General features: G+C 40.9%; 1 protein-coding gene across 2 annotated transcripts; it reads right to left on the bottom strand.

The window, feature by feature from the left end:
- Window positions 1–613: 613 nt before the first annotated feature.
- LOC115359964 (CTTNBP2 N-terminal-like protein) lies at window positions 614–18043 on the bottom strand. 2 transcript variants are annotated; one of them, XM_030052674.1, is made up of 7 exons: window positions 17953–18043; window positions 14322–14429; window positions 6293–6526; window positions 4948–5055; window positions 3523–3711; window positions 3227–3397; window positions 614–2552 (listed from the first exon to the last, which is right to left on the bottom strand). In XM_030052674.1, the coding sequence occupies exons 1-7, from the start codon at window positions 17989–17991 to the stop codon at window positions 1575–1577; spliced, it is 1827 nt and encodes a 608-aa protein (XP_029908534.1). In that variant the 5' UTR covers window positions 17992–18043; the 3' UTR covers window positions 614–1574. The 2 variants fall into 2 exon arrangements, with proteins under 2 accessions (XP_029908534.1, XP_029908535.1); XM_030052675.1 differs by having other exon boundaries at window positions 14322–14426; window positions 17953–18032.
- Between the last annotated feature and the right edge of the window lie 5994 nt (window positions 18044–24037).

Below are 24037 nucleotides of genomic sequence, written 5' to 3'. Positions count from 1 at the left end.
AAAATTCACTGAAAAATCTATTTTTACTGTGAATAGATTATAAGGCCTGACATAGAATTAATGCATAGTATCTATTAGTTACATAGAAATGAAAAGGGTCCTGGCCAGGGATGTGCTGCATTTTATGGGGTATACATTCAAAAACATCCACAGAGCAAAGCCATACAGAACACAGATATGACGATGGTTACTGCCCACTTAGTGAATGCTATATTTTCCTATACCGTCATCTCTACTAGTGCTAAATTATTTGTCATCATTTGGGAAATGTTAAATGTCAAATACCTGAGGAGTCACAAATCATGGCTCTCTGCATTCGATCACCTGCTGTAGGCTGCTTATCAGACACTGACCCCTAGAGGAGACTGTTCAGCCACACAGCACTACAACACTGGAATTTAAGCAGGATAACATTTGATTTGAGAAAGCATGTGGTTTATTCCAATGGCTTTGGACAATTTTCTCACAAACAGCTGAGCAGCGTCTCGTATCATCAATATGCATAATCTGAAGGTGCTCTACTGAAAATAGGAAAATGAACTTAGATCTAAATGCACATATGCACTCAAAATGAGGATAAACAAATAAGGGACACAACAATTTCTAAGATGAATTTATTAATTCACTCATTTTCCAACATATATAATACTGTAAAATAATTAGCAAAAAGGAATGATAACAAACACGAGAGTTATGATAACTGACAAAGCCGTTATTAACTATAAAATACAGTAATTTCCATCATTCCAAAAATGACAAACACATCATTCAACACTTATGCTAACCCATGTGCAATGGTGACTGCATACAGTTTAAGTCTATATGTTTATGTTTTTATTTTTCGGAACAAAAAGATGAAGAAAAAAAGTACTGAGTCTAACTTAAATCTATGCGATATAAAAAAAATCTCACTTCTAACCTACTAATAAAACATGATGAAAACATAGTATAAACACTGAACTAGATTGTATCTGCTGTGTACAACCTATCATACATTAAAAACTGAGGAAAGTTTTTAAAATAAACTATACATTCTTATAAAAGTCACAAGTGCATACTTAAGACAATGTACGTTGGTCCATGGAAGGCTACACAGACTATTCGTTACATTTGGTCAAAGGATTACTTGTTATAATAAGCAAAATACTTGAGATAAAATATTGAATGAACAACTGTGCCACTGTAGTTGATATATTGATTTCTATTCTTTGGGAAAAATGACACCATCAAAACCTGATGATACTGTTAATATAACAATATACTGTGACAGTATTGTCGGGATATTTTGAAACCATGCCATGCAATAAAACCAAAAATATCAACTGTAGCTTCTCATTAGTACCAGCTCTTTAACAAGAACAGAAAATAGTTAATAGTGCTTTACATTAGAAAACTGCATAAAAAAATCAAATAAATACAAATAACAACAGTGTTTGAGGAAGTCTCTCTGCTCAAATAAACATGGGAAGTAAACAGAAGATAATACCTTAATCAAAATGATGAGATAAGGATTAAGCCCTTATGCCACGAGCAGGGCAGCAGCTAGCTAATTAATTGACCCATCAGTTAACTGGTTAATTGGAAGAAACCACCATGTCCAGTTCTTTGACTCCTTCCTGGCTGGAGGTAAGGCCACAGCTGCCTGAGAGGGAACTGTCAGGGAAATGGTTGGCAGACCTGGGCACTGCAGCTGGGGAGGGAGGGGCCTGGGCCAGCCCAGGCTTCTTAGGTGGGATGGGTGGAGGATTTCCCCTGTCCGCCCTGGGGATGGTGGGTGATCGGACTCCCTGGGGGAGAGCGCCCGCGGCCCTCCCAATGACTGGGGACAGGGGGGCTGCCAGGTTGCGGTAGTCTGTGCCAAAGGGTGAGTTGTTTGTTGTGGAGAGCTTCGGTGTGGCATTCTGCTGGACGGTAGCGAAGCGGGACAGGGCTTGGGTGACGGTGCTACGGGCCATCTGCTTGACCGGGCTGGAATCTGGAGAGGGGCTGGACACACTGGAGGGGTCCTTTGGAGAGTGGGGACGAGCAGGCTGGGTAATTTGCGACTGAGGCTCGAGATCCCCGGCACCTTGGAACTTGTGGCGTGCCGCATGGAAGCGCTGGTTGATGCCAGCCTGGTAGGAGGCCTGGTAGTTCCCAAGAACCGGGCTGCCAGGTGGGTGTTTAGCCAAGACTGGAGAGGAGGGGGGAAGAGTAGGGGTAGGAGTGGGGGTGGAGGGGCTGGAACTGTAGGGAGAGAGGGAGGTCTGAGCTACAGAATTGCCAGTTTCAATTCCGTTCTCTACACACGTCTTCCCTGAAGGGGTGCTGTGAGGGCCGTGGCTCCCACTGGTCTCCACTAAACAATGGTGACCATTGACTTTTGGCTGGGCAGGTGGGCGGATTTCCTCCTCCTCCAGGTCCTCAATCTTAATAGTCTCTGTGACAGTCTTTGGCAGAGGAACCTTTGTGACCCACTCCTCTTTTCTTCCTCCCTCCACTGATGCTGTAACCTCCTCCCTCACCTCGCCCACTTTATTTGCCGCCTCCAGCTTCCTCTTGAGCTCTTCTATCTGATTGGAGAATGAGATGAGACACACTTTAGCTGTTATTAAAGGATACATTTGCTGGTCAAATGATAGGGCGTTGGAGAGTGGATGAAATAAAATGAGATTTAATATCTTTAATTTAATATAAGGTTCCCACTTGACTTAAAAATTCCTTGACTTTTCAATGTCTTTCCAATATCCAAATGTAAAATATGTTTTTTTCTTGACCATTTTTTAACACACTTCAGACGCATTAGTCTATTCAATTTATTACTCAATGGGGGGAGTACAGTATGTTGGGACATTTTGAAACCATGCTATGCAGTAAAACCAAAAATATCAACTGTAGCTTCTCATTAGTACAAGCTCTTTAACAAGAACAATGTTTCAGGTAGTCTGTGCTCAAATAAACATAGGAAGTAAATGGAATATAATACCTTAATCAAAATGATGAGATATCTTTGGTAATAACTAGTTACCTATTCAATTCCATGATATTCCATGACTTTATGGGTTTATTATATTCCCTGATTTTCCTAGTCTGAAAAGATGTTTCAAACTTCCATGACATTCCAGAAATGAATGTTAATCAGTAAATGCTTAGACACAATACTAAATGCACACCAAAAAAAGGGAATATCCATCTATAGTATGCACAGTGTTCAAACGCCACATGGCTGATGAACATGAGTTCACACCTGTTGCTGTAGCTGACAACAGTGAGCCTCCTCCTTCTTCAGGCGTGAACGGAGCTGCTCTCGCTCAGTGTCGAACTCGGCCAGCTGCTCCTCCACCCTGGCCTCCATCTGCAGAGCTTTCCTCCTCTCCTCCTCCAGCTCCTTCCTCAGGGCCTGAGAGGTCTCCTTCTCCTGAATCACAAGCACTCTGTTATTAACCAAGAGCAATCCGGCCTAGCCTACTGTTTGTAACTTGCACAGAGGGAAAATTAAATAAATGAAATATATGGCTTTAATAGGATTCACAGTGATAATACCTTGTCCAGCTTCCGGCCCAGTTCAGTCAGCCGGTGTCCCTCCTCGAGGGCCCGGGCACTGGCCCATTTGCACTCTTTGGCCAAAGCACAGGAGAGCTGTTTGTGCTGAGCGCGCTCTTCCTCTAGCTGGTCAGTAATTCGCCGTTGTTCTTTTTCCAGACGCCGGACCTGGCTTCGCTCAAATTCCAGCTGCCGACACAAAATACACAACATAATCATTATCTAATTTATGGGTAGGGTGCAAAAGAGATAATGGAATTGGTAACTTATTTGTCAGTACATGTTTTTGTTTTGTTTTGTTTTAATTACTCTTCTACTTTAAGCCTACTCATGAGGTCACATTTGATGGTGAAGGCATAATGGCTTGTGAGCTGAATAGATTTATAGATAAAATTTGGGAAAATGGGAGATTAATGGATGAAACTAAAATATAAAATGGTATACAAACAAGCTATGTTAAACATGGTATGGTTGAATGTGTATATTGAATGATTTATGATTATTTATATGCCTTGCTTCCCCCTTGGGTTACTGATAATACTGCAAGAATTTTGTTTATATAATTAAGAGACACCTGTTGAGACAGAGGAGCGGAACAGTTTTTCAACTAGAGAGTATACTGCTGTATTACTGATTAAGTGTTTTGTTATTTTGAAAGTAATCTGTAGAATATTTTCGTTAAGACTGATTGTCAGCCCCGCTCAGCGGCTTATTGTATGTGGGATTTTTTAAAGCCACTCCAGTTCAATTCAACGCTGACACCAGATCTATTGCAACTCACTCGGTCAAGGTTTTACTACTCAATACAGTTGCAGTCAGTAGCAGATTTTTATCAACATTATTTATGATAGTTGTAATTGCAGCATTGTCGAGCGCATGGAGGACCCTTCAAATGAAACACAGAATTATATTCCAAAATGGTGAGTAGTTTCTGTGACTTCAATCAGTCTATAAATGTACTGCATTCAGTGGATAGAAATACAAATGAGGAGGAAGACTGGTCGGGGCATATCTCCACCCCTCTCAGCCACTGTGTAATATTCCCTCTGCTGAGAATCAATATCATTCAAAAATAATATAATCTGGAGGAGAGGGTGGATGACCTTGAAAGATCTCTGTCACTTTTCCGTTCAGACCAGTTAGTGTAATACTTAAAATTAAAACTAATCCTTTAAATTAAGTTGTTGCTTTGTAACACGTTACTCCCAACAATGACCAATGATCAATGAAAGCATTAACCCATTCATGGCACAGTGTTAGTTTTTTAGCTTTTAGTTTTTGTTTTGGGTCCATTTAATGTTTTCAGCGTCCAATGTACTTTTTTGCCAGTATTTGCTTTCTCTATGTGTTCACCATGCTGCAAAACAGTTGTCCACCTGGGGCAAATAAATCTGAACCTAATCACACTTGTTTTAAACAGCACACCTGTTGCTGTAAGCGCTCCCTCTCCTTCTCCAGGATGTAGGTGACATCATCTCCCTCTGCTGTGTCCTCAGCGTGCCGCCTTTTCTCTTCCTCCAAATCTGCAATGACCTAATGCGAACACAGCGGGGAGACAGAGGGACGCAAATGAAATTCTCTCTCAACTGTTTGGTCTGTTAAATATTACAGCCAATTATGGTTACTTTGAAGCAACGTGATTACTACACTGTAAACAAAGGCGCTGTTGGCAGCTGAGTTTACAAACCAAACAGTTTAGCTCATTTTTAAACAAAAAATAAGTATGACCGTTGACCCTTTTTTCAATTTTGTGGTTGACTATTTTGACCAGGACTAAGACTATTTTATAAAGCTTTATAAAGAGGAATTCATTATTTGCTACAGTGATCTGGCAGCATAAAACGCTGAGTCATAGTCAGAAAACACCAAATTACAGTTTGGAGATCTGACAACTGAACCTAAAAGCATTGTTACAAAATCATTTCAATCATTTTTACAATTTTGCAAACTGTTCACATCTGCAGTAAAAAAAAAAAAAAAAAAAAAAAAAAAAAATAGGTGTTATATTTCCACTGGTGCATTCCACCTTGTATACACGGCCTATTTAACTGGTGGCCTGTGGGCCACATCAGCCCAGAATCAACTTCCAAGTGGCTCAGTGAGCTTGACTTAAATAGGCTATTTTAACAGCTATTTTAGCTATTTTGTAATCATATTTTATGAAAAAAAAAATTGTTAATAGCAATGTTATTGTGTAGCCTAACGTGGGACACAGAGGGGTAGAGAGAGATAGAGTTATAAGTTACTGTTACTGCCACTTGTCATGATTCTGTTCATTGATAGTTCTTTTTTTATCCTGTTTCTGCACTTTGTGATATGCTTGGGTCAGATACATATATTCCAAAAGTATATATATTTCAAAAGTGAAACAATAACCACTGCTATTTTTAATATATTCATTTGTGTATTACAATTACCAAAAGCTGAGAAAAAAAGGTTTTCAATAGGATACTTAAAAAGTGTGGTCCATCTACATTGCCTGGTTTTAAAATCTGACCCAACTGAATTAGTCATTGAATCGCCTTGCTGTACATGTATGCTCTCACAGGATACATTTTGAATGAACAGCTTATATATACATCTACAGGCGCCACTAATTCATGTTATTCAGGTCAACAACAAACTGTCATGCTCAGCTGGCATTGTGCTGCACTGGTCACCTCCTCCTCTCTCATGTTTTTTGGATGATCTCTGCCTTTGGAGTGAAGTTTTATTTCCCACAGGTTTTAGCTACCCACGACCAAACCAAGAGCCACACACCCAGACCCACCCGCCTGTGCCTGCTCTCAGCTGCAGCCAGCTGGGCCAGCATCTTCTCTTGCATCCTCCTGCAGTGGCTCACCACCAGCTTGAGAACCACCAGAGGGTTGGAGGTGGAGGAAGAACAGCCTGGCTCTTTGCTCTGGCCTCCCACGGCCTCGCTGTCCCTCTGCAGGGCCAGGAAAGGGTCACTGAGGTTGTACCTGCCATAGCGCTCCTGGATGTACAGCTCCTTGCGCTGGGCCTACAGGTGAAAAGAGGAGAGTGAGCCGTTGAGACGGGCAGTGTAATAATGGTAGTGTTTTGTATTTACTGACTTACATTTCATTAGAGCAGTTATTTGCTTTGTTCTTTAGTGGTCAGATTGTTACACTGTATATGTGGCGGTATAGTGCTGAGGTCCAGGCTGGTCACCAAGGGAGACTGAGCTTGTTCTGGAAAAGCCTGTTTGATGGGATTAGGTTAGTCAGCTCAGTGCTCCTCTTTTAAAAGGACCATACCAGTGATTTTGAATACAATTTACATTGCAATAAACCACTTTGAAAATCAGGTGAGAGTACTAAAAAATTCTCAACGTATAATCAAAATCCCTCCATTTTTAAAATTACATTTTTGGTTGAAACAGCCACCATATAATGTTCTTCTTCTGCGGCTAACAAAGTTGTTGCCATTCATAAACCACAGAACTGATGATTGGCTGTAGAAAGCAAACATTTCCCCAGGGACTCTTTTCAGAGAAAGGGGATCACTCCACCAAAGTTCAAGTCATCAAAACACAACAGTGCTGCTGTGTTTAGGAAAACTAAGGTGGATGACTTTATCACGGTGATGGAATACTCTCTGAAGTCTCTGAAAGTTCATTTTCGTATCATAGTGGAATGAATGGAAACCAATGGCTGGACAAAAGATAAGAAAAATGATATCCGCGTTCTAAAATACACATTTTGTGGAACCAAACATGCAAAATTACTGGTATGGTTCTTTAAATATCTTATAAAACTCATGTTTATATAAAAAAAGACCTTTGTAGTATCTTAATGTTAACCCTAATGTTATTTTATTGATTTTAAATTGTTTTTTTTTTTTTGTTTGTTTTTTTTTTTAACTGTTTTCCATTTTAATGGAAAGCACCTTGTGGCCTTGTTAAGAAAAGTGCTGTTAATAATTATCATTATTAATACTATGCAGTCAAACTGTTCATGGATCAGCAGCCCTGACTGATACATACTTTTGTTTCATTCCCTTTTTTCACAGTAAGCTTGCAATATGGCTGTAGGGTCTGAGTCCATTGTAAAGAAAAAATTTCTAACAAGTTGGATTTTGACTTGGACTGGGGCTCTTGGTCCAGGGCCACTCCAGATAATACCTTAACATTTTCCTATATAAAAACACTTTCAAAATATGTTTTTCTTCACCTGGTCCACCTTTACTTATCTTTTCCCTGGCACTAGAAACACTGAAGTGTATAATTTGTAATGGTCCTCAAATGTATGTGTCAATGGTCAAAATCATTGAAGGGTATAGTACAAGCTCCTACAGCTAAATCTATATCTCTGTTGATCCTGAAGAAACTACTTAGTTGTGTCATCAGTTGTACTAATGTGGGATCTAAACATGTTCTGTTTCCTGTCTATTTTGGTCTTGCTCTAGTGGAATACGACTCTATTTGCTCTGGTTTCAGTCTTGACTTGGTCTTGACCCACTTTGGACCTGGTCTTGACTCAGACTCGACTGGAGCTGGTCATGAAATTGATTTAGGCCCCAACTACGGTCCTACATCAAAATTAATTTGAGCAAGGAGAATCGTAATTTGATCTGTAAACTAACAACATCCTGACTGCAGGCTCTGAAGTCAGAGTCCTTTCATGAGCTACTTTGATAACTGTAATCCCTGTCATGTGTTTTCAGCTCCTACAGTGTGCTGTCATTTCCCTCCCCACAAAGCAAAGGGAATACTCTATCAGTAGCCATCTAAACAGGAAATCAAGTGCTGCACCAGAGGTAAACAAAAGTGATCTTCTTCAGTCAAATTAGTTGATGGGAGAGAGTGAGAGACAGAGTGAGAGACAGAGAGAGAGAGAGAGAAAGAGAGAGAGAGAGAGAATAGCAAGGAGCTGCATAAAAAGTACGAGAAGAGAAAGGCTGCTAGCGGGAGTCAGGAGCAGCAGATGGTGTGCGTCTGTCTGTCTTGAGCAGGACAGCTGCTGTGGACTGGGCCCTGGCCAAGGCAGACCTGTACTCTGTTGAACTCTTGACAATGGCGGGATAATATCAGCAAGTCATTTCAGGTTCAGCAGATGCCTTTGGGCCGGCCGTGAAAAAGGAGAGCCACAGGGAAGCTGGCAATATGTCTTAACAAGGTTTCAACAAAAGAGGATCAAGAGATTAGAGCGGACGGCATCCTCCCCGGCAGGGTGACGGCAGGGCTCCTGATGACTGATACCAAGATCACTTGAAAAGTTTAGTGTGTAGTTAGCGTATGGCTGGGTATGTAAGGCAATATTTATCCCTTTCTATTGGCTTACAGTGTATAACCATCTATAAGCCCTCTGACTAGGGGATTTACAGTCTAACTACAGCACATGCGTTGCAGTAATAACCACCTACACAAATAACACTATAGTTTCAAACTGGAGTAACAGAGACAGAGAACAAATTTAAAGTATAATTTGTTTCTGAATTCTGCTCTGTATCATCCAGTTAAATCAGGCCAACAATTAAAGTCTTTTACTTATTGACAGCTTGACATGATTGAGAACTAAAAGACACAATACTCCCATACATCCATAATCATATCAAGTAGAGAACTGAACCAGCTTTAGCTATTCCAACATAACACTGGCTTTAAGAAACCAACTCATTCAACCTCCTCCCTCCAATTCTTGCTGGAATTAGTTGAGTTAGAATGGATGGCTATAGACAGAGGTGGCCAATTTTGTGATGGTCCTCTTCTAGAGTATGAGCTTCACTGTCACAATGAGGAGAGAGCACGGCTGTGAGGCTTTGCTGCTGTTATCTGATCTGCTCCATTGGGGACGGTGTGAAGGCGGATCAAACAGGATGCAGGGGTGAAACAGGAAAACACAGTGAGCCCAGGAGATTTTTTAAAAATGCATCTCAAATGTGGGCGCTGTCTGGAGCCCGATGACCACTCAGCACCTCATCTGCAGTTATATGTGTGATGCAGGATGTCTGAAATAATGAACAGAGCTGGTTCTCACTAACTTACAGTGCAGATTGAAACATACATACATATGCACATACACATGTCAGCAACAGAGAACAGAAAAGGACCTTGGCGCTACAGTGTCACTACCTGTTGGGATGCAAAGAGGGAGCATGATATTCTTTGCTGAAAGGACTTCTTTGAACACATTCAGTATTTACATAGTTTTCTTCAATGATGAAGCTAGAAATGACAGAAGTTGAGAAATGCTATCAATGATATCAATCAATTTGTTAGAATTACTGTCAAATATTTTTCCTCCTTTTTCTAAAAGCTGGGCACTGAAGAGAGCTCTTTATCTTGCAAAGAATTAACTTGAAGCTCATTTCCTGTTCCCACTGGTGACTGACTCTGTTTTCTAAAGTGTCACTTCTAGCATAGATGATTAAGCTTAGATCAGGGTTTCCATTATTAACAACCATGTTGCAAGAATATACTCAGTCACTAAAGTCCCCCTAAATGGCAGCTGAATGTAGTAGTGCCACTTGAGCAAGGAAAAACGGTGCTGATTGGGATTTGTTTAAAAGAGTGGGCTTATCTGGGAATCATTACAACTAGATGTCTTAAGAAATGCATGTGAGAAGTAGAGAAAATACCTCCTAAATGCAGGTTTTGTAACTTTGTAAAGAAGTTGCAGTATTTTCACAATGTCTGCTACTGTTTACCGTTTTCCTTGGCTTTTAATTAATTTATTCAGTCTCCATGAGTTTTCCATGACTGGAAAACTAGTCCTTGAATTCTAAGGTTTTTCTGAATTCATACATAAACTCTATTACACACACAAACATACACATACACACACACATACGTGCACACACACACACACACACGCAAACATGCACACAAAAGTTCACTCATAAACACAGACTCTGTCTGTCTAGCTCTCTGTCTCTTCCCCCCGTCCTTGAATGCACATACAGACGTGCACGTACGCAGCACAAAGGGAGGCTGTTTGCCTTGCCTTGCCTCTCCATCATCCTCCACTGCTGAGAGGGTTGAGGGAGTGAAAAGAGAGATGACAGGAAACACATTCCTGACATGACTTATGTTTAACACCCAAAACCACCGGAGCTTATTTTCTCCATCGTATTATACGTGAACCATACACAAAAACACTCAGTGCACAGTTTTCAAGCATCATTTTCTACTTTTCATGTCCTTGTCTGTTATGAATAAAGTCCTGGCTTCAGCACTTGGCACTCCAGGTGCTCTTGCTTGGGGAGCCGTCTATGTGCCAATGATTGCATTGGTTCAAATCCATCTCATCTTATGCTGTGAAATGTCTGCACACTTTCAGTAGCAGATATTGGTGAGTAGATGGGCTTACTGCTGAGGAGAATACTTGTATATTTGTTAACTACAGCGTCCTATGCATTTGAATGCAATGTACACTGATAGCTATGTACTCTTAATGCCAGGATCTATACTTAAAGGAGTATACATCTTTCTCATTGCTGTTGACAGTGCATCTAATAAAGAAAAGTTTGTGCCATCCAACACTGACAATCACACCTTATTTTTTAAACAGTTTAAGTCCTAATGAGTTGCCAGCAACAGTGAAAATTTCTAAAATTTGTCCTGTCCTAAACCCTGCTCTTTGTTTAAATGACCAACATACAGTGGTGTGCCTATACAAACGAATTTGTGGCCAAAAATAAAGCAGCTTTTGGTCGAAATACTTTTACTACCTAAACAAAATTGATGGCACTGAGTACAATCAATGGATGAATCTAAAAGCTAGGACTATGGCCATTTGTTTGTTTTTGTTTTCTTGTTTTTTTTTTTTTTCCCTCAAGTAAAGAGCTGCCCCGCTGCCAAACGACAGACAAAGTAAAACTGTCTGAGGTACATTTTTTTGGAATATCTGCCTGACCATGGCATGTGAAGTTGACAGTTGATTAAAGGCTCATTTCCATATTTTCAGTCCCCTTTGAACTTAAAGTAAAGACTGGTATTCCTCCCAGAGCAAAGGAACTAACTGGATCACTGCAGGGCTTTGTGTGCCAAACATGAGCGTTGCCAGAAACTCACTTCCTTTTGAAAGCCACAGCATGAGGAGAAGTGAGCAGCTGCAGAAGTGAGTCACAAGGGGAAAAATGCAGCGGATGGTTAGAATGCCATTGATAGTTCTGTATAATTGAATATATAAAGACCATAGAAAAACCACATCATTAACCTGACATCCTGCACTTGGTGTTAAACCTTGGCAGAGCGTTGAGAAGAATCTTGGGAACGGAGAGTGAAAACTTGCCACTTTTCACATATTTAACCAGATGCAGAAATGAAAAAACCGAGAGTAAAGGAGAGAAGTACAAAAAAGAAAAGAAACAAAGAGTTTGTGAATAGATGAGCAGTTAAATAAAATCAAAACAAAAAAAAAACTTCTCTGGCATTATTGCTGAGGTGATTTCTGGTTGAGCTGTTGGCATTGAGTGTGGTGGTGACACATTGAGCAACATGACTGGGCCTATTTTTCTAATTACTTGAGGTTCACATGCAGTCTCACTGGTGGAAGAGATGTTTCACTGATTACAACTTTCAAGTAAGGGCAAGACCCAAGATTCCTTGTTGCCAGTTCCTCCACAGCAAACCAGCCGAACGGTATGAAGTGCTGGGTTTACCTTGCTAACTGGTTTGGAAAAAGAGATTAAATCCTGCAGGACAGTGAAAATAAAACAAAATACTGGCACACTGTACATACCTTGCCACTGTCAAGTAGTCTAGTCTGGCCGACTAAATCTCTGCCTCTCTTAGTTGTCTCTGTCATTTTAATTCAGTCATAATTCAGTCATTCTATTTATAGGCGTAACACTGTACTGCTTGCTTGTATTATACATAATAACTCTACCCTTTAACCCTTCCTAGACTTGGGAATAGACAACCCTATACGTCCAATGCTGCAATTTGAGTAAATGGTATGCGATTGCAGCGTGCAAAGACATGCTGGGAAACCAAATTTAGCCAATGAAAGGGCCACCATTCATGCCATGTAAACTTTAATTCATTCTTCATAAATATATGACTGGACAGAGAGATACCGGAGAAAACAAACTTGATTCAGTGACCAATGTTTTTGTTTCATTACGCTGTTGTCAACTTTAACTACAAGGAATTTAGTTTTTAGTTTGGGTTTTGTTGTTTTCTCAAGATATTTTAGTCAGTCTTAATCATCTTCATCCACATGCAAAAAGGGGAAATATTTTAGCCACAGTTTTGGGTGACTAAATTAACACTGCTGCACAGTACAGTGAGTATACCTATAGGCCTCCAAAATGGATCAAACAGAATTTCTCACACAAGCCAGTGATTGTACCCTTAATTACAGCACCAAAAACAGTCAACACTGCAGCACTGATCCAGCCGCTGCCCTGAGTGGGTTACCACTGTGTGCTGGTAGAGCCGTGAAAGAAATGTAGCCATGTTCCCCTCAAGCTCCAGTTAAGGCCGATGTTTATTTGTTCACTCCTAGCCTCCCTCACTTTGAGTCATCAAGCGCCCAGCGTGCTGTAACTCTTCTTGCCTTAGATGGCCAGATCCCAGGAGAGATGTAGGAATGCGGTCTAGACACAACACATGAACATTCAGCAGTAGGGCCTTTTGAACTAGACTGCTGCTCTCTGCTTAGCTGGCTGCCTCGCTCCACTAGTTTGTTCTTCCAACGGTGCATTTTACACCAGGAAACTCAACGGCATTCCAAGAACTTAACTGCTCTAAAACTAATAAATAATTATCAATATAGAGTTTGTGGTATAGTTAAAGGCTTCGGGCCAAGACATCTTAAAGCACAGATATGTTCTCTGCCTATCATTAATGATTTCACAACACTGTCATACTTACGCTGTTACTAAACTGTGTTTAGTCATGCCACTCCTGCACTTCAGTGACATTAACATCCTGTCAACCATGCAAGCAGTTACAGAAAGCATGGCAATGACGTGGGGTTTACAGGACACAGCTTGAATAATATGTGTGGGAAAATAGCCCAGTGATCCTGTAAACGAAACGCAGGACTAATCCTGTCTGTGTAACACATCCTACAGTAGAAACTAAACGTGTGGTTAGCAGACAGAGCGTCTCGTCGACATCATGACTACTCCAAGTGGCTCTTAAATTCAAATTGACTAAGGTGCTTGTGCTCAATTAAGGTCATGAAATGGATGACTACGCTCCAAAAAATTAATTCTGCTCCCTATACACAAGCTTGTGTATTCATTCACATATCACTGCTGTCCAACCAAAGCCTTGTATCGCCATAATGTCAACTTTTCAGAAACTAAGGAAAACATTCTTGTTGCTTCGATGACAACTGTACATTTTTCAGTGTCTATCATTAGTTTTGTAAAGATGTCAAGAGATGTGGAACTGGCCTAACCCATGGAGGAGCATGTAAATACTCAAATTCAGCTAAAATATGGAAATCAATACTGGAGATACAAGGTTTTCACCGGACAGCAACAATACAGCATAGGTTTGTTTTTTTTGTTTTTGTTTTTTTTTTCCCCTCCCAAACAGGAAATAACTGCCTTCATCAGGGTTACATGGGTTAAATCTCAACTACCTTAGCTCATTTCCTTCTCTCCATGTTTTCCATATTAACATTCTTGTGCTGAGTATCTTTGTTGCCACATCCTTGACTTAAGCGCAGTGGGAGTATTTATGACCACGTCTGCACCCTATACACTTTACACAGAGGTACAGATGTACATTAAACCCTAAGTGCATGGCCTGTTCCTAAGGCAGCTTACAGTTTTACGCCACATATGATGCCTACTGTACCACTGCTGACATTATAGTTAGTTGGGCAGATATTTACCTTGAGGGCATCGATGACGAGGTCCCGGGCTTCCAGCTCTCCCTCCAGGATGCTGAAGAGCATCAGCAACTCTGGCTTACTCAAACTCTCCATGTTCAGTTTGGACTGCTAGGGCAAGAGATGGAAAAAAAAAGCATTGTGGTTGATTTACTGACTGATTGAGTGAATGGTTCCATATCAGGTTTTACCCATTGATTTTATCTCGCTCTATTAGTGTTCATGCAAATGTAGCTGCCTCATGGGAATGATAAGATAACTTTGCTGGTGAAAATAAAAACAACTTGAACTGTATTTAATTCGTCTTGCCACACTTATATAAACCCCAAAGAGGACACATTTCCAAGATGAGAAACAGTTCTTTCTTTTGTTTTTCCCACAAGTGTTTTTCGATCGGTATTTCATTTCATCTGGGAAGCAAGCCCCATTTCTCCAACTGCCCCTGAAGTAGACATCTAGACAAGTGAGATATTTGATATCTCTGATGTAGTCCACTGAAATGTGGGCTATGTGTGGATATGTTTTATTATCTCAGAGGGGAGACACTTGGCATAATAGAGCCTGTGTGCATAATGTGTGGTAAAGAAATTCAACTTCTAATGAGAAAATATATGCATATAAAAAGAGAAACTAGACATGTGATATTCCACTATACTGCTGTATAGGCCTTTTGTTCTTTCCTTCTTCTGATTTTGAACATGATATTAACTTGGATACAAATGAGAACAGCAGCGTATCTCTGGCAAAATGTAACAATACTGTCTGAAGCAAAATGCCACTGCTGTTAAAAAAAAAAAAAAAAAAAGCAAATGATCTAGCAGGCCTCATAAGGCGCTGCTGAAGCTTGCATCAGCATTAATAACCGCAACAGTACACTTCAAAAGCGAGCACTGAAATTTCCATTAAAATGACCCATTTGATTTTCTTCATGGGTTTTGGATGTTGCAGCTCAATGAGGCGACACAAGCCTGGCAACAGGACAAGCGGACATGTGTTCAGCAGGTACAGATAGGGCAGATATCAAACAGACAGATCCGGCTCCAGCGTCCAAGCTGTTCAATCACCATATTTGTCGCAGACACAAGGCCAACAGACTGATCATCTGTGTTTTTGACTTTATTACCAAATTCTTCACTGCATATTAGCCTATTTCAAAGCATTTTGTTAGTTTTCTCCACTATTTTTTCTCTCCACGATGAGACCCTTGAGAGTTGGTGATTTTGGTGTTTTGAGTGAAATGTTTGAAATGTGATGTGGTCTCTTTGTAGCGTCCCTGCACCCTAATCTCACAGCTGTGTTGGTTTTGTAGACAAGCCCTGTGGTGTCCACACCTCAAACATGCAACCACATTATGGCCATGCAACACATGTGCAGGCCCTTCTTTGAAATATCATCCCAGATGCTGATAAACAAGAATCGTCTTATACTGTAGGCAGGACCTGCAGGATTAGGTGAACGCCACTGTTCAGGATGACTGCAAGTTATAAAGGTGTAAAGGTATAAAAATGTTTTAAGTCCTTAGCTTTTGCTCCCTCTTTCCAGCTTGTCGGTCTGTCATCTGTACCTGAACCAGCGACCATTCATTCAGCAGGCCTGCGCTCTCCTCTCAGCGCTCTGTGGTCACTACAACTTTCCACATCATGAAGTCATCAGGAGGGGGTGGGCTGCTCTCTTGGAGCACTGGTTGCATAATGAGAGACAGGAGCCATGGGGCTTTCATATCTCAGCTACCAGCTACTGTAGCAGAATATTTCCCAGGCATTTCTGATAGCATCAGAAAAAGAGATGCCTGACCACAAATCGCTCCATGATAGCGTTGCTAATTGGAAAAAACTGTGCTGAAAATAAGCCTACTTCTCAGTAAGCACATTGTGACACATACTAAGTATGCAGAAGTGAGAAATGAACTCAGCTATGATCTGTATGAGATTCTTCCTTATTCCAGATCTATCTCTGTTTTACTGCGCCTACAGCCTGATCATTACAGTAGCCTCCTCTGAGAAAAAGAGGACCCACAGAGTGTTAGCTGTGCCTTTACCAGCACTCATGGTCTGTGGCTTAACCACATGGGTAAAATGTAAATTAAACTGCAGCATACACACCTCCCTTGGTTTGGGTTTACAGGCTCGCTGCTAATTTCACTGGCCGCTGTAATCACTGAGCAAGTGTGCGTTGCCTTCTAAGAGGCAAGTCGGGCCCAGCATGAGCCTTACATTTTCCACCATGTTTGTTGTGGATCATTTGAATATTATTTCACCTAATCCCCCGGTTAGATTTCGGAAGATTGATGGTACACAAACGCAGAGCGGACAGCATGGGAAATACAAATATTCTCACACGTTCTCTCAGCTGCACTTCCGATGACGAAAGCCCTGTGTCCATAATCCCCCTTATCCGTGTTGGTTTTAAGCCTGGTCAGCCGTGTGCCTTGGTCTTCAACATTGTAAACTCATTAAAAACACTGTGTAGCCTTGACTGCAAACACACTCTTGTTCCTGCCTACAGGCCCTCAGGTTTCAAGTGGCTGCCTGTGATTCTCTCTCTCTCTCTCTCTCTCTCTCTCAGCGGCACAAGGATGGACCAGCACAAACAGGAAATAAAACTCCTCATCCTCATCATTATCATGCATTTTCTCTGAACCCACTTGTTTCATATGTTGGGATATTCTGGTGGTAAAATGCTCATCTTCATTCACAGACAGACATTTCAGGCTGTGATACCCTGTCTTGTTGTTACTGCAGCATACAAACAATAAAAGTAGGTATATCATTCATTTACAGTTAAATTAACTCATTTAAAACCTTTAAACCCAGAAAACTCACTCGAGCACCATCACAGACTTTTTTCAGCATGTGAAAAATCCCCCATACATCTTCAAACAAGACTGTTGGGCATGGTGAAGAGTCATGCAGTCACAGCATGGAGACATAACAGACTGTGAAATCTCTTTGGCCCTGCAGGCTGACTTTGGCGTCTATGAGGGTCAGCCACAGGATCAAGCAGGCTACAGCTCAGCAGCAGTCTGATGGACTTCCTTCTGCTGATACCCAGGACGGCTGACCAGATGCACGTCTGGATAAGAAATTGGATTTAGCAGCAAACCTAATTTTTGTGTATTTGCCTACTTACTCGCTCGCTTGCTGCACTTACTTAAGTTTATTCATGAATATGAGCAAATAAACAGCATGCAGCGGGAAAGTGAGGACCCGGAGAGTGCCAACAATTAAAGCGGCTGCAGAGAGATGTACTTTATGTTAATAACCGTGTGTCTCCATCATACACAGGAGAAGGCAGAGAAAAAACAGTGAACTATAATAGCTTCTGGGCACAGGATATGGCATGTCACTCTTGAATTCCTCCTTCGCTGAAAAGACGTTACATAAGGACACTGTAATAATATCCTTAAATATTTCTGCACGACACAAGCCCGTTTTTCTTCTCATTTAAACTTGCGAAGATATCCGCAATACACTCCAAATACACTGTTGCTCGGCCTGCAGCCTTGACTGCTTCAAATCTTTTCTCTCTCTCTCTCTCTGTTACAGCAAAAAGTGGATGAAGAACGATGAAACTATGCCGTCTGTCTTCTCCGAGCTGCAAATACAGAAACATTTCTGTCTACAGCCCCGCTTACCTTCATGTGGCCCCCCGAAGTCTTCAAAAACTCCAGCATGAACTTTTTCTCCTGTCAGAAGATTTGTTTCACTTGATTTGCGTCTTCGGATCCAGACGCGGCGGAACACTGGGCTCCCGTGCGCTTCAGCTGACACGCGAGCCAGCCAATAGGAGACGCCGCCTTTGGAGCGGTGGCCAATGAGAGGCCGAGGTCTCGAAAAAGGGGCAGGAACAACAACTTCCCACCTCTTTGGATTTAGCTTGCATTTCTTTGTTTAGTGTTTTTTTTTTTTTTTTTTTTTTTCTTAACGCCTGGCTCTTTCTTAAAGAAGTTCGTGTTGGGTTTACAGTTCAGTGTATTTCCCACACAGGCATTTGCCAAACATACCTAGAAGAAAAAGGCTGGAAAGATTCCTAGAATCTTGCCATTGGGTCTTATATGATCCTCTATAGTGAGTTTGTTGTCACCTTATTGCACTTTGGTATTTTTTTCTCTGATGAAATCCCTATTAAATTCTTGGGATTATTCTTGCATTCTTGGGATATAATAGACAGTATGTAGAATTGCTATTACATTTGTACAATATCCATTGTTCTTTTCCCACAAGGGAAATTACATATTATTATCTTTGTCATAGTGGCAATGCAAGGTGTGTGATGTGGTATAAGCTGCATCACCCCCCTTCAATTGCCCTGTTATATGAGTTATTCCAATTCCACCAAAGTGTCCCTTGAAGTCATGACAAGTTGTGTGAGTTTATAGTATTACTGGCTGCCATCTGGTGGCATAATCACAAAAAAAAAAAAAAAAAAAAAAAAAAAACCTACAGAGAGAGCAGGAGTGATACCAGTGGGTTTCTCAGTTCACCCTATAAAAGCAAGCAGTATGCATGATGAGTGAATATGATGTTTCCAGCCAGCATCCAACTCTCTCTAATGTATCCTCCTGCCTGCCAAAGAGCTCTCAGAACAAGTGCAGGTGCAGGTGTTAACTTGCCCCATGGTTTTTCTCTGTGATTTCAAAGAGACAGAGAGATATCCCACACCTTCCACATGTTAATAGCAGTGCTTTGAAATAACACAAACTTCACTGTCGGAGTGGGGTGGACACTGTCAGGGGATGCAGCTGCGTGTTGTAAACTGTTTGATAGAGTTGCAGGTGCAGGGTGGCAAAACCCCCATCACTGTCCTGCACTCACTGCACCGCCAGCCTGAAGACGCTAGGCTAATTCCCACTTGCAAGATGTTTCCCCTGTTGTAATATGGATCAGCTGCCAGTAGAGAGCAATGCTCACACAATTCAAGCCAAAGTTTCCACAGTCACTTCACCTGTGATTATGCAGACAGGAGACACTGCAAAATGAAGGATGTACACCATAACCGGGCATGAGAAAAATATTTAACCCTTGCTTTCTTTACTTGTGTGTAATTTTAGCAATGTAACGTTATATGGGTAATGTTATAACCATTCTATTGGTCTACTCAGTGTAAATTACTATGTTTATGCATTAGCTGCAGTACATCATAAATCATGATTCAGTTTATTTATATAGCACATTTAAATATAAGAAAATGTTGCCTAAAGTGCTGTGCAACATCAGATGAAATAAAAACAAATTAAGACATTAAAATACAATGCAAATGCAATACAAAATATTGCACTGCAATCTTATCTTGGTATGGAACAAAGGCAAGCACGTTTTTGAGCTATAATAGTCCACCATTCTGCCAGAAAATGCATACACACCACGATAAATGTTGTGTCACTGATAAATTGGCACAATTCCTACGACAGAGCTCTGTTCCAATCTATGATTATGCAGCATCTTTGTGCTATTTGATAATTGTGTCCCTTTCCCTCCCTCTGCTATCCGGAGGGTATATAGTTCCTGATTGGCTGCTGGTGCAGGGAGCCTCTTCAGCCCTAATAGAGAGTCTCTATTTCAGGCTCTTCAATTAAGCCGCTCTCCTCTGCCTGCCTGCTGACTGGCTGCTGTGGAGTATCTGTGTCCCCTGAACCTCGCCGTGTCCTCGCCTCCTTTTCCCAAACAATTTATAAAGTTTTCCATCCACATTGGTTTGGTCTTGCACAGAGAGGGAGACACAGGGGTTGGTGGGGATGTTAAGAAAAATGATATAACAAATTCATGTGTTCTCATTAGCAACCCATCAGATGCTTTTGCTTCACAAATATCACTGTGTGCCTCCACATGTTTGTATTTCTCAGCTATTACATAAGCCAGTTACATTATATTTTATGCAAAAATGTCCATGCTGAGGCCCAAATAATTTCTACAAGAGAAAGACCGGCAGGTCAAAATTTTATTGTGTCAGCAAAGATTTTTTTTTTCTTTTGCACTCTTTCCCTTTGAACTCCCTCTTCTCTCTTTCCTATCTCTGCTGACATAATCGCTGACTGGAGTGTTTTATTGAAGTCCATAGCTCATTTTTTTTAGTTGTCCTTCTCTTTAGTGAGTTCCTAAATCCAACTCTGAATATTGACATTTAGCTCAACACAGTAGGAGTAGAAGAATTAAGTATATTTTGACTGTAAAAGTTTCAAGATAACTGCACCAATGATCAAGAATACAGCCCGTAGAAGCTGGTAGATGGACCAGCTTGGTGTCTGTAGTGCTGTGACAGTGACAGCAAGATCATTTCCAACAGGTCCAGGACCCATCGAAAGATAAAACCAATCAATTTTGACTATATACCCAAACCCCAAACAACTTTGAGTGAATATGCCAGTAAGCTGCAATCAATTTCACTTCAGCTTTATTCTCCCCTGCCTATATGAAAGCCTGCATTCCACTATTCAAAATGAATATTTCATCTCCATTTCACACCTGGTGCTCCATAGTAGATGCCAGACCTAATGTGGCGATGAGACACCATGGCAGCGCAGGCATGATCAGAGGAGGGATGGAGAAGAAGCAGTAAATATAGCATCGACGTCTTGGCGGGAGCGACGCCAATCTAGGACCTAATCTAAGGCAGTTATCAGCATCTGTTGCCTGGCACCCAGTTCTGTGGGGGTTTTAGTTATTCATCTATTGCTCCATATCTGTCACTTTTTTGTATCTGATTCCCCATACAGAGGATGCGTGCAAGAGCGTAGGAGGCTGTAACCTCTCAGTACCCCCAAGTGAGTCAGTCTGTCACCAATATCCAGCAGTCGACTCCTCTCAATATACCTCACTGCATTTGGAGCCACGAAACGAGGTTAAGGCTAGGAAATTGATTTGCTTTGGCAATGGTCATGTGAAATGTAAATTACCCAAGTGTCTGACCTTGAAGCAGCTCTGATTAATCATTTGCATATCTCCAGAGTGCTAGGGCGTCCTCGAGGAGTAGATGGTGTCACTGCTACCGAAGCGCTTGTTTTCTAATCATGCGGAGGCATTTGGATGTGAAATTCAATGACCAAAGTGTGCTTTACCATTGATTTATTCTCCCTATATTTAGACAGAATAGTTGTTTAGATGTATTTCACTGGTCTCTTTCATAAAAGTAAACAGGTGCATGGTTCACTAAAAGAGTAAAAGGCCTGCAAGGGAGACAAATGTTCTCTGTTATCTCAATTATTCAGCAGTGCATGTTGTCTTCAGTGACTAAAAACTGAGCGTGATCTCTGGAAAGATTAACTGAGAGAGCTGTAACCCATGTAATTTCGAGATGAGACAACCTCAATTTTCAAAGCTAAGACAAGCCATAGCCCACTTGGGCATGACCTGTGTTTCTGCTGACAAAAGTGGAGCCAAACTACAAATCATGGGCTTTCAAGGGAGCAGAGACAAATGGAAGTTTGCATGTTATGATATGATTTATTGGCACCCTGGGTGACATTTGAACTGGTGCTCCACAGCACTTTTACAGAGGTCTTTTCCCGCAACTTGACAAACCGACCCGATCAATTTAGATGTCCTTCTCCGTCTGTTGTTATCGAGGTTTGTGAGTTATAAATACAAGAGCATGTTGAAGCAGAATGGGGCATGGGGAGGTTTTATGACCCTGTCGGAGCCAGTTTCACCTCAGCACATTTTTCCAAAGGTGAACGGTTTCAGCAAATGAAACCACAGATTCAGGGAGAAATACCTCAGCTGACTTGGACAGACGTGAGGGTCTACAGTAGAGTTTGATTAAATTATCACAAACCAGAAATGATTGCTACCTTGAAAAAATCAAATACGCCTCAACCAGAGAAGATATGGAAGCTTGAAATGTAATTTATAGAGAGCTGGATTCCTTTTTACTGTATACAGAAAGATGAAAAGGATCATCACATTGGGTTAAAAAAAACAACAAAACAAAACAAAACCAAAAAAAAAAACTGTAAGCCAAACCAAGATTTGACTGGGTGCAGTACATCAATATTTTACCCAACTTCTTGACAATACAAGGCTTCAAAATCATCCAAATTGCCTTTCCAGGTCAAAAATGATTGACATAAAGTGATTCCTCTGTGCAGTTGGCAATGTGTAGCGATCAATACTACACAAACATTAAACTTAACATATTGTCGGTCATTTCAGGGATCATCTAATAAACATAAAAGAGCAAGGCAACAGTCTGAAGGTACCCTGGCTCTCTCCTACTTCCACTGATCCTCAAAGCACTGTCTAAAAAGCAAACTATTTGGGTGAAGAATAGCTCAATACAGCACGCACACACACATCCCAGTCGGAAGAGGCAGCCCGCGCACCCAGGCAACCATCCAGGCTAAAAGCACCAGACAGCAAAATTATGAATGGTAATTTAATCACATAATGGCTCCTACACTCTCCAAAAGTCTAATTTCTTTTGTCTGCTCCACTGTAACAAGTATGCACCGTGAATTCTAATGACGGATATCGAGGACAATTGTTTTATTCCATTTTAGACACCTCAGTTCTTGTTTGATGGAAATTATGCTCAACAGATTTGATGTAATTACTAAAAAGAGAGAGTGCATGATATGCATTGCTGATCGGACCACTCTTGGAAATGTAATTAGGTTATCCGCTTGATGAGAAACATCTAAGATAAATTAACTCAAGGAGAGCCTTTTTTTTCAGCGTTTCTCCTTATTTGGTCTTATTTTTATTCCTGCCTTACTGAACACAGTGGATAGAAGAATGACGGGAGAGATGGAGAGGAGAGTGAGGGCATGACATGAGACACACTAACAATTTTACCAGCATGCATCTTTGTCTGCAAAACCAAAACTAAATCAAGGCTCTGCAATGGTCCAGAGGGGATTATACAGACACTAACAGAGACATAAAACCACAACCTTTTTTTTTTATTATTATTCCTACTGTTTCATGGGTCCATAGAGGCCAGTATTTTGTGTTGCTGTATTAACACCACAGCCCATCTGTTGAGATAATGATTTAGCAGCTGTCTGCAAAAAAAAAAAAAAAAGCCCTAATATTTTGGCAAATTCAATCAGTAATATAATAAAATCTAATGTGATATATTATTTGGCATTGATTTTCCCCATTTTACTTCTGTGTGACACCTGTTTAGTAAAGCAAACTCCCAAAATTGCCTGTTAAATTAATATTGCATCAGCACCCGAGCTTTTGTTCACCACACACTAATATAAGTGTGTCATAACTTTGTTACTTTTGTAATGATGCAGCTTTTGTCCTTTTTTTTTCTCGGTTTCCCATCCTGATGAACAAACATGTGATGGCTTCCACTTCCCATATCACCGGTCTTGGCTACAGCTAATCTATATTCTGGGGATAGATTGCTTTTGGAGCAGGTGGAAGTATCCCACAGGACACAACATGGCAGGGTGTTATTCAGCTGGTGTGTTTTTGAAAGCCAGGCACTTTTCACTTTTATGTTGAAATGGTGGCACTATCGATTCAGAGCCACAAATGGTGCGGGCTTTCAAAGTGTCTTTCCACCCCCTCTGTATCAAGGATCTGTTTGTGGGGATTTGTGTGCATATTCCTGTAAGAAAACCAAAATCTGAGCACATACTCCAAGGAATCAATGCATGATGTGAAGCATTTTTTTTTTTTTTTTTTTTTTTTTTTTTTTTGGTTGGGGGGATAAGCAGCAGGAAGGAAACAATGCAGTAAGGGCGACTGATAGATAACAATGATTTTGGG

This window comes from Myripristis murdjan, chromosome 5, assembly GCF_902150065.1.
Source record: "Myripristis murdjan chromosome 5, fMyrMur1.1, whole genome shotgun sequence".
Classification (NCBI taxonomy): domain Eukaryota; kingdom Metazoa; phylum Chordata; class Actinopteri; order Holocentriformes; family Holocentridae; genus Myripristis; species Myripristis murdjan.
The sequence above is the reverse complement of the archived record's forward strand: the minus strand, read 5'-3'. Positions and strand labels throughout refer to the sequence as shown.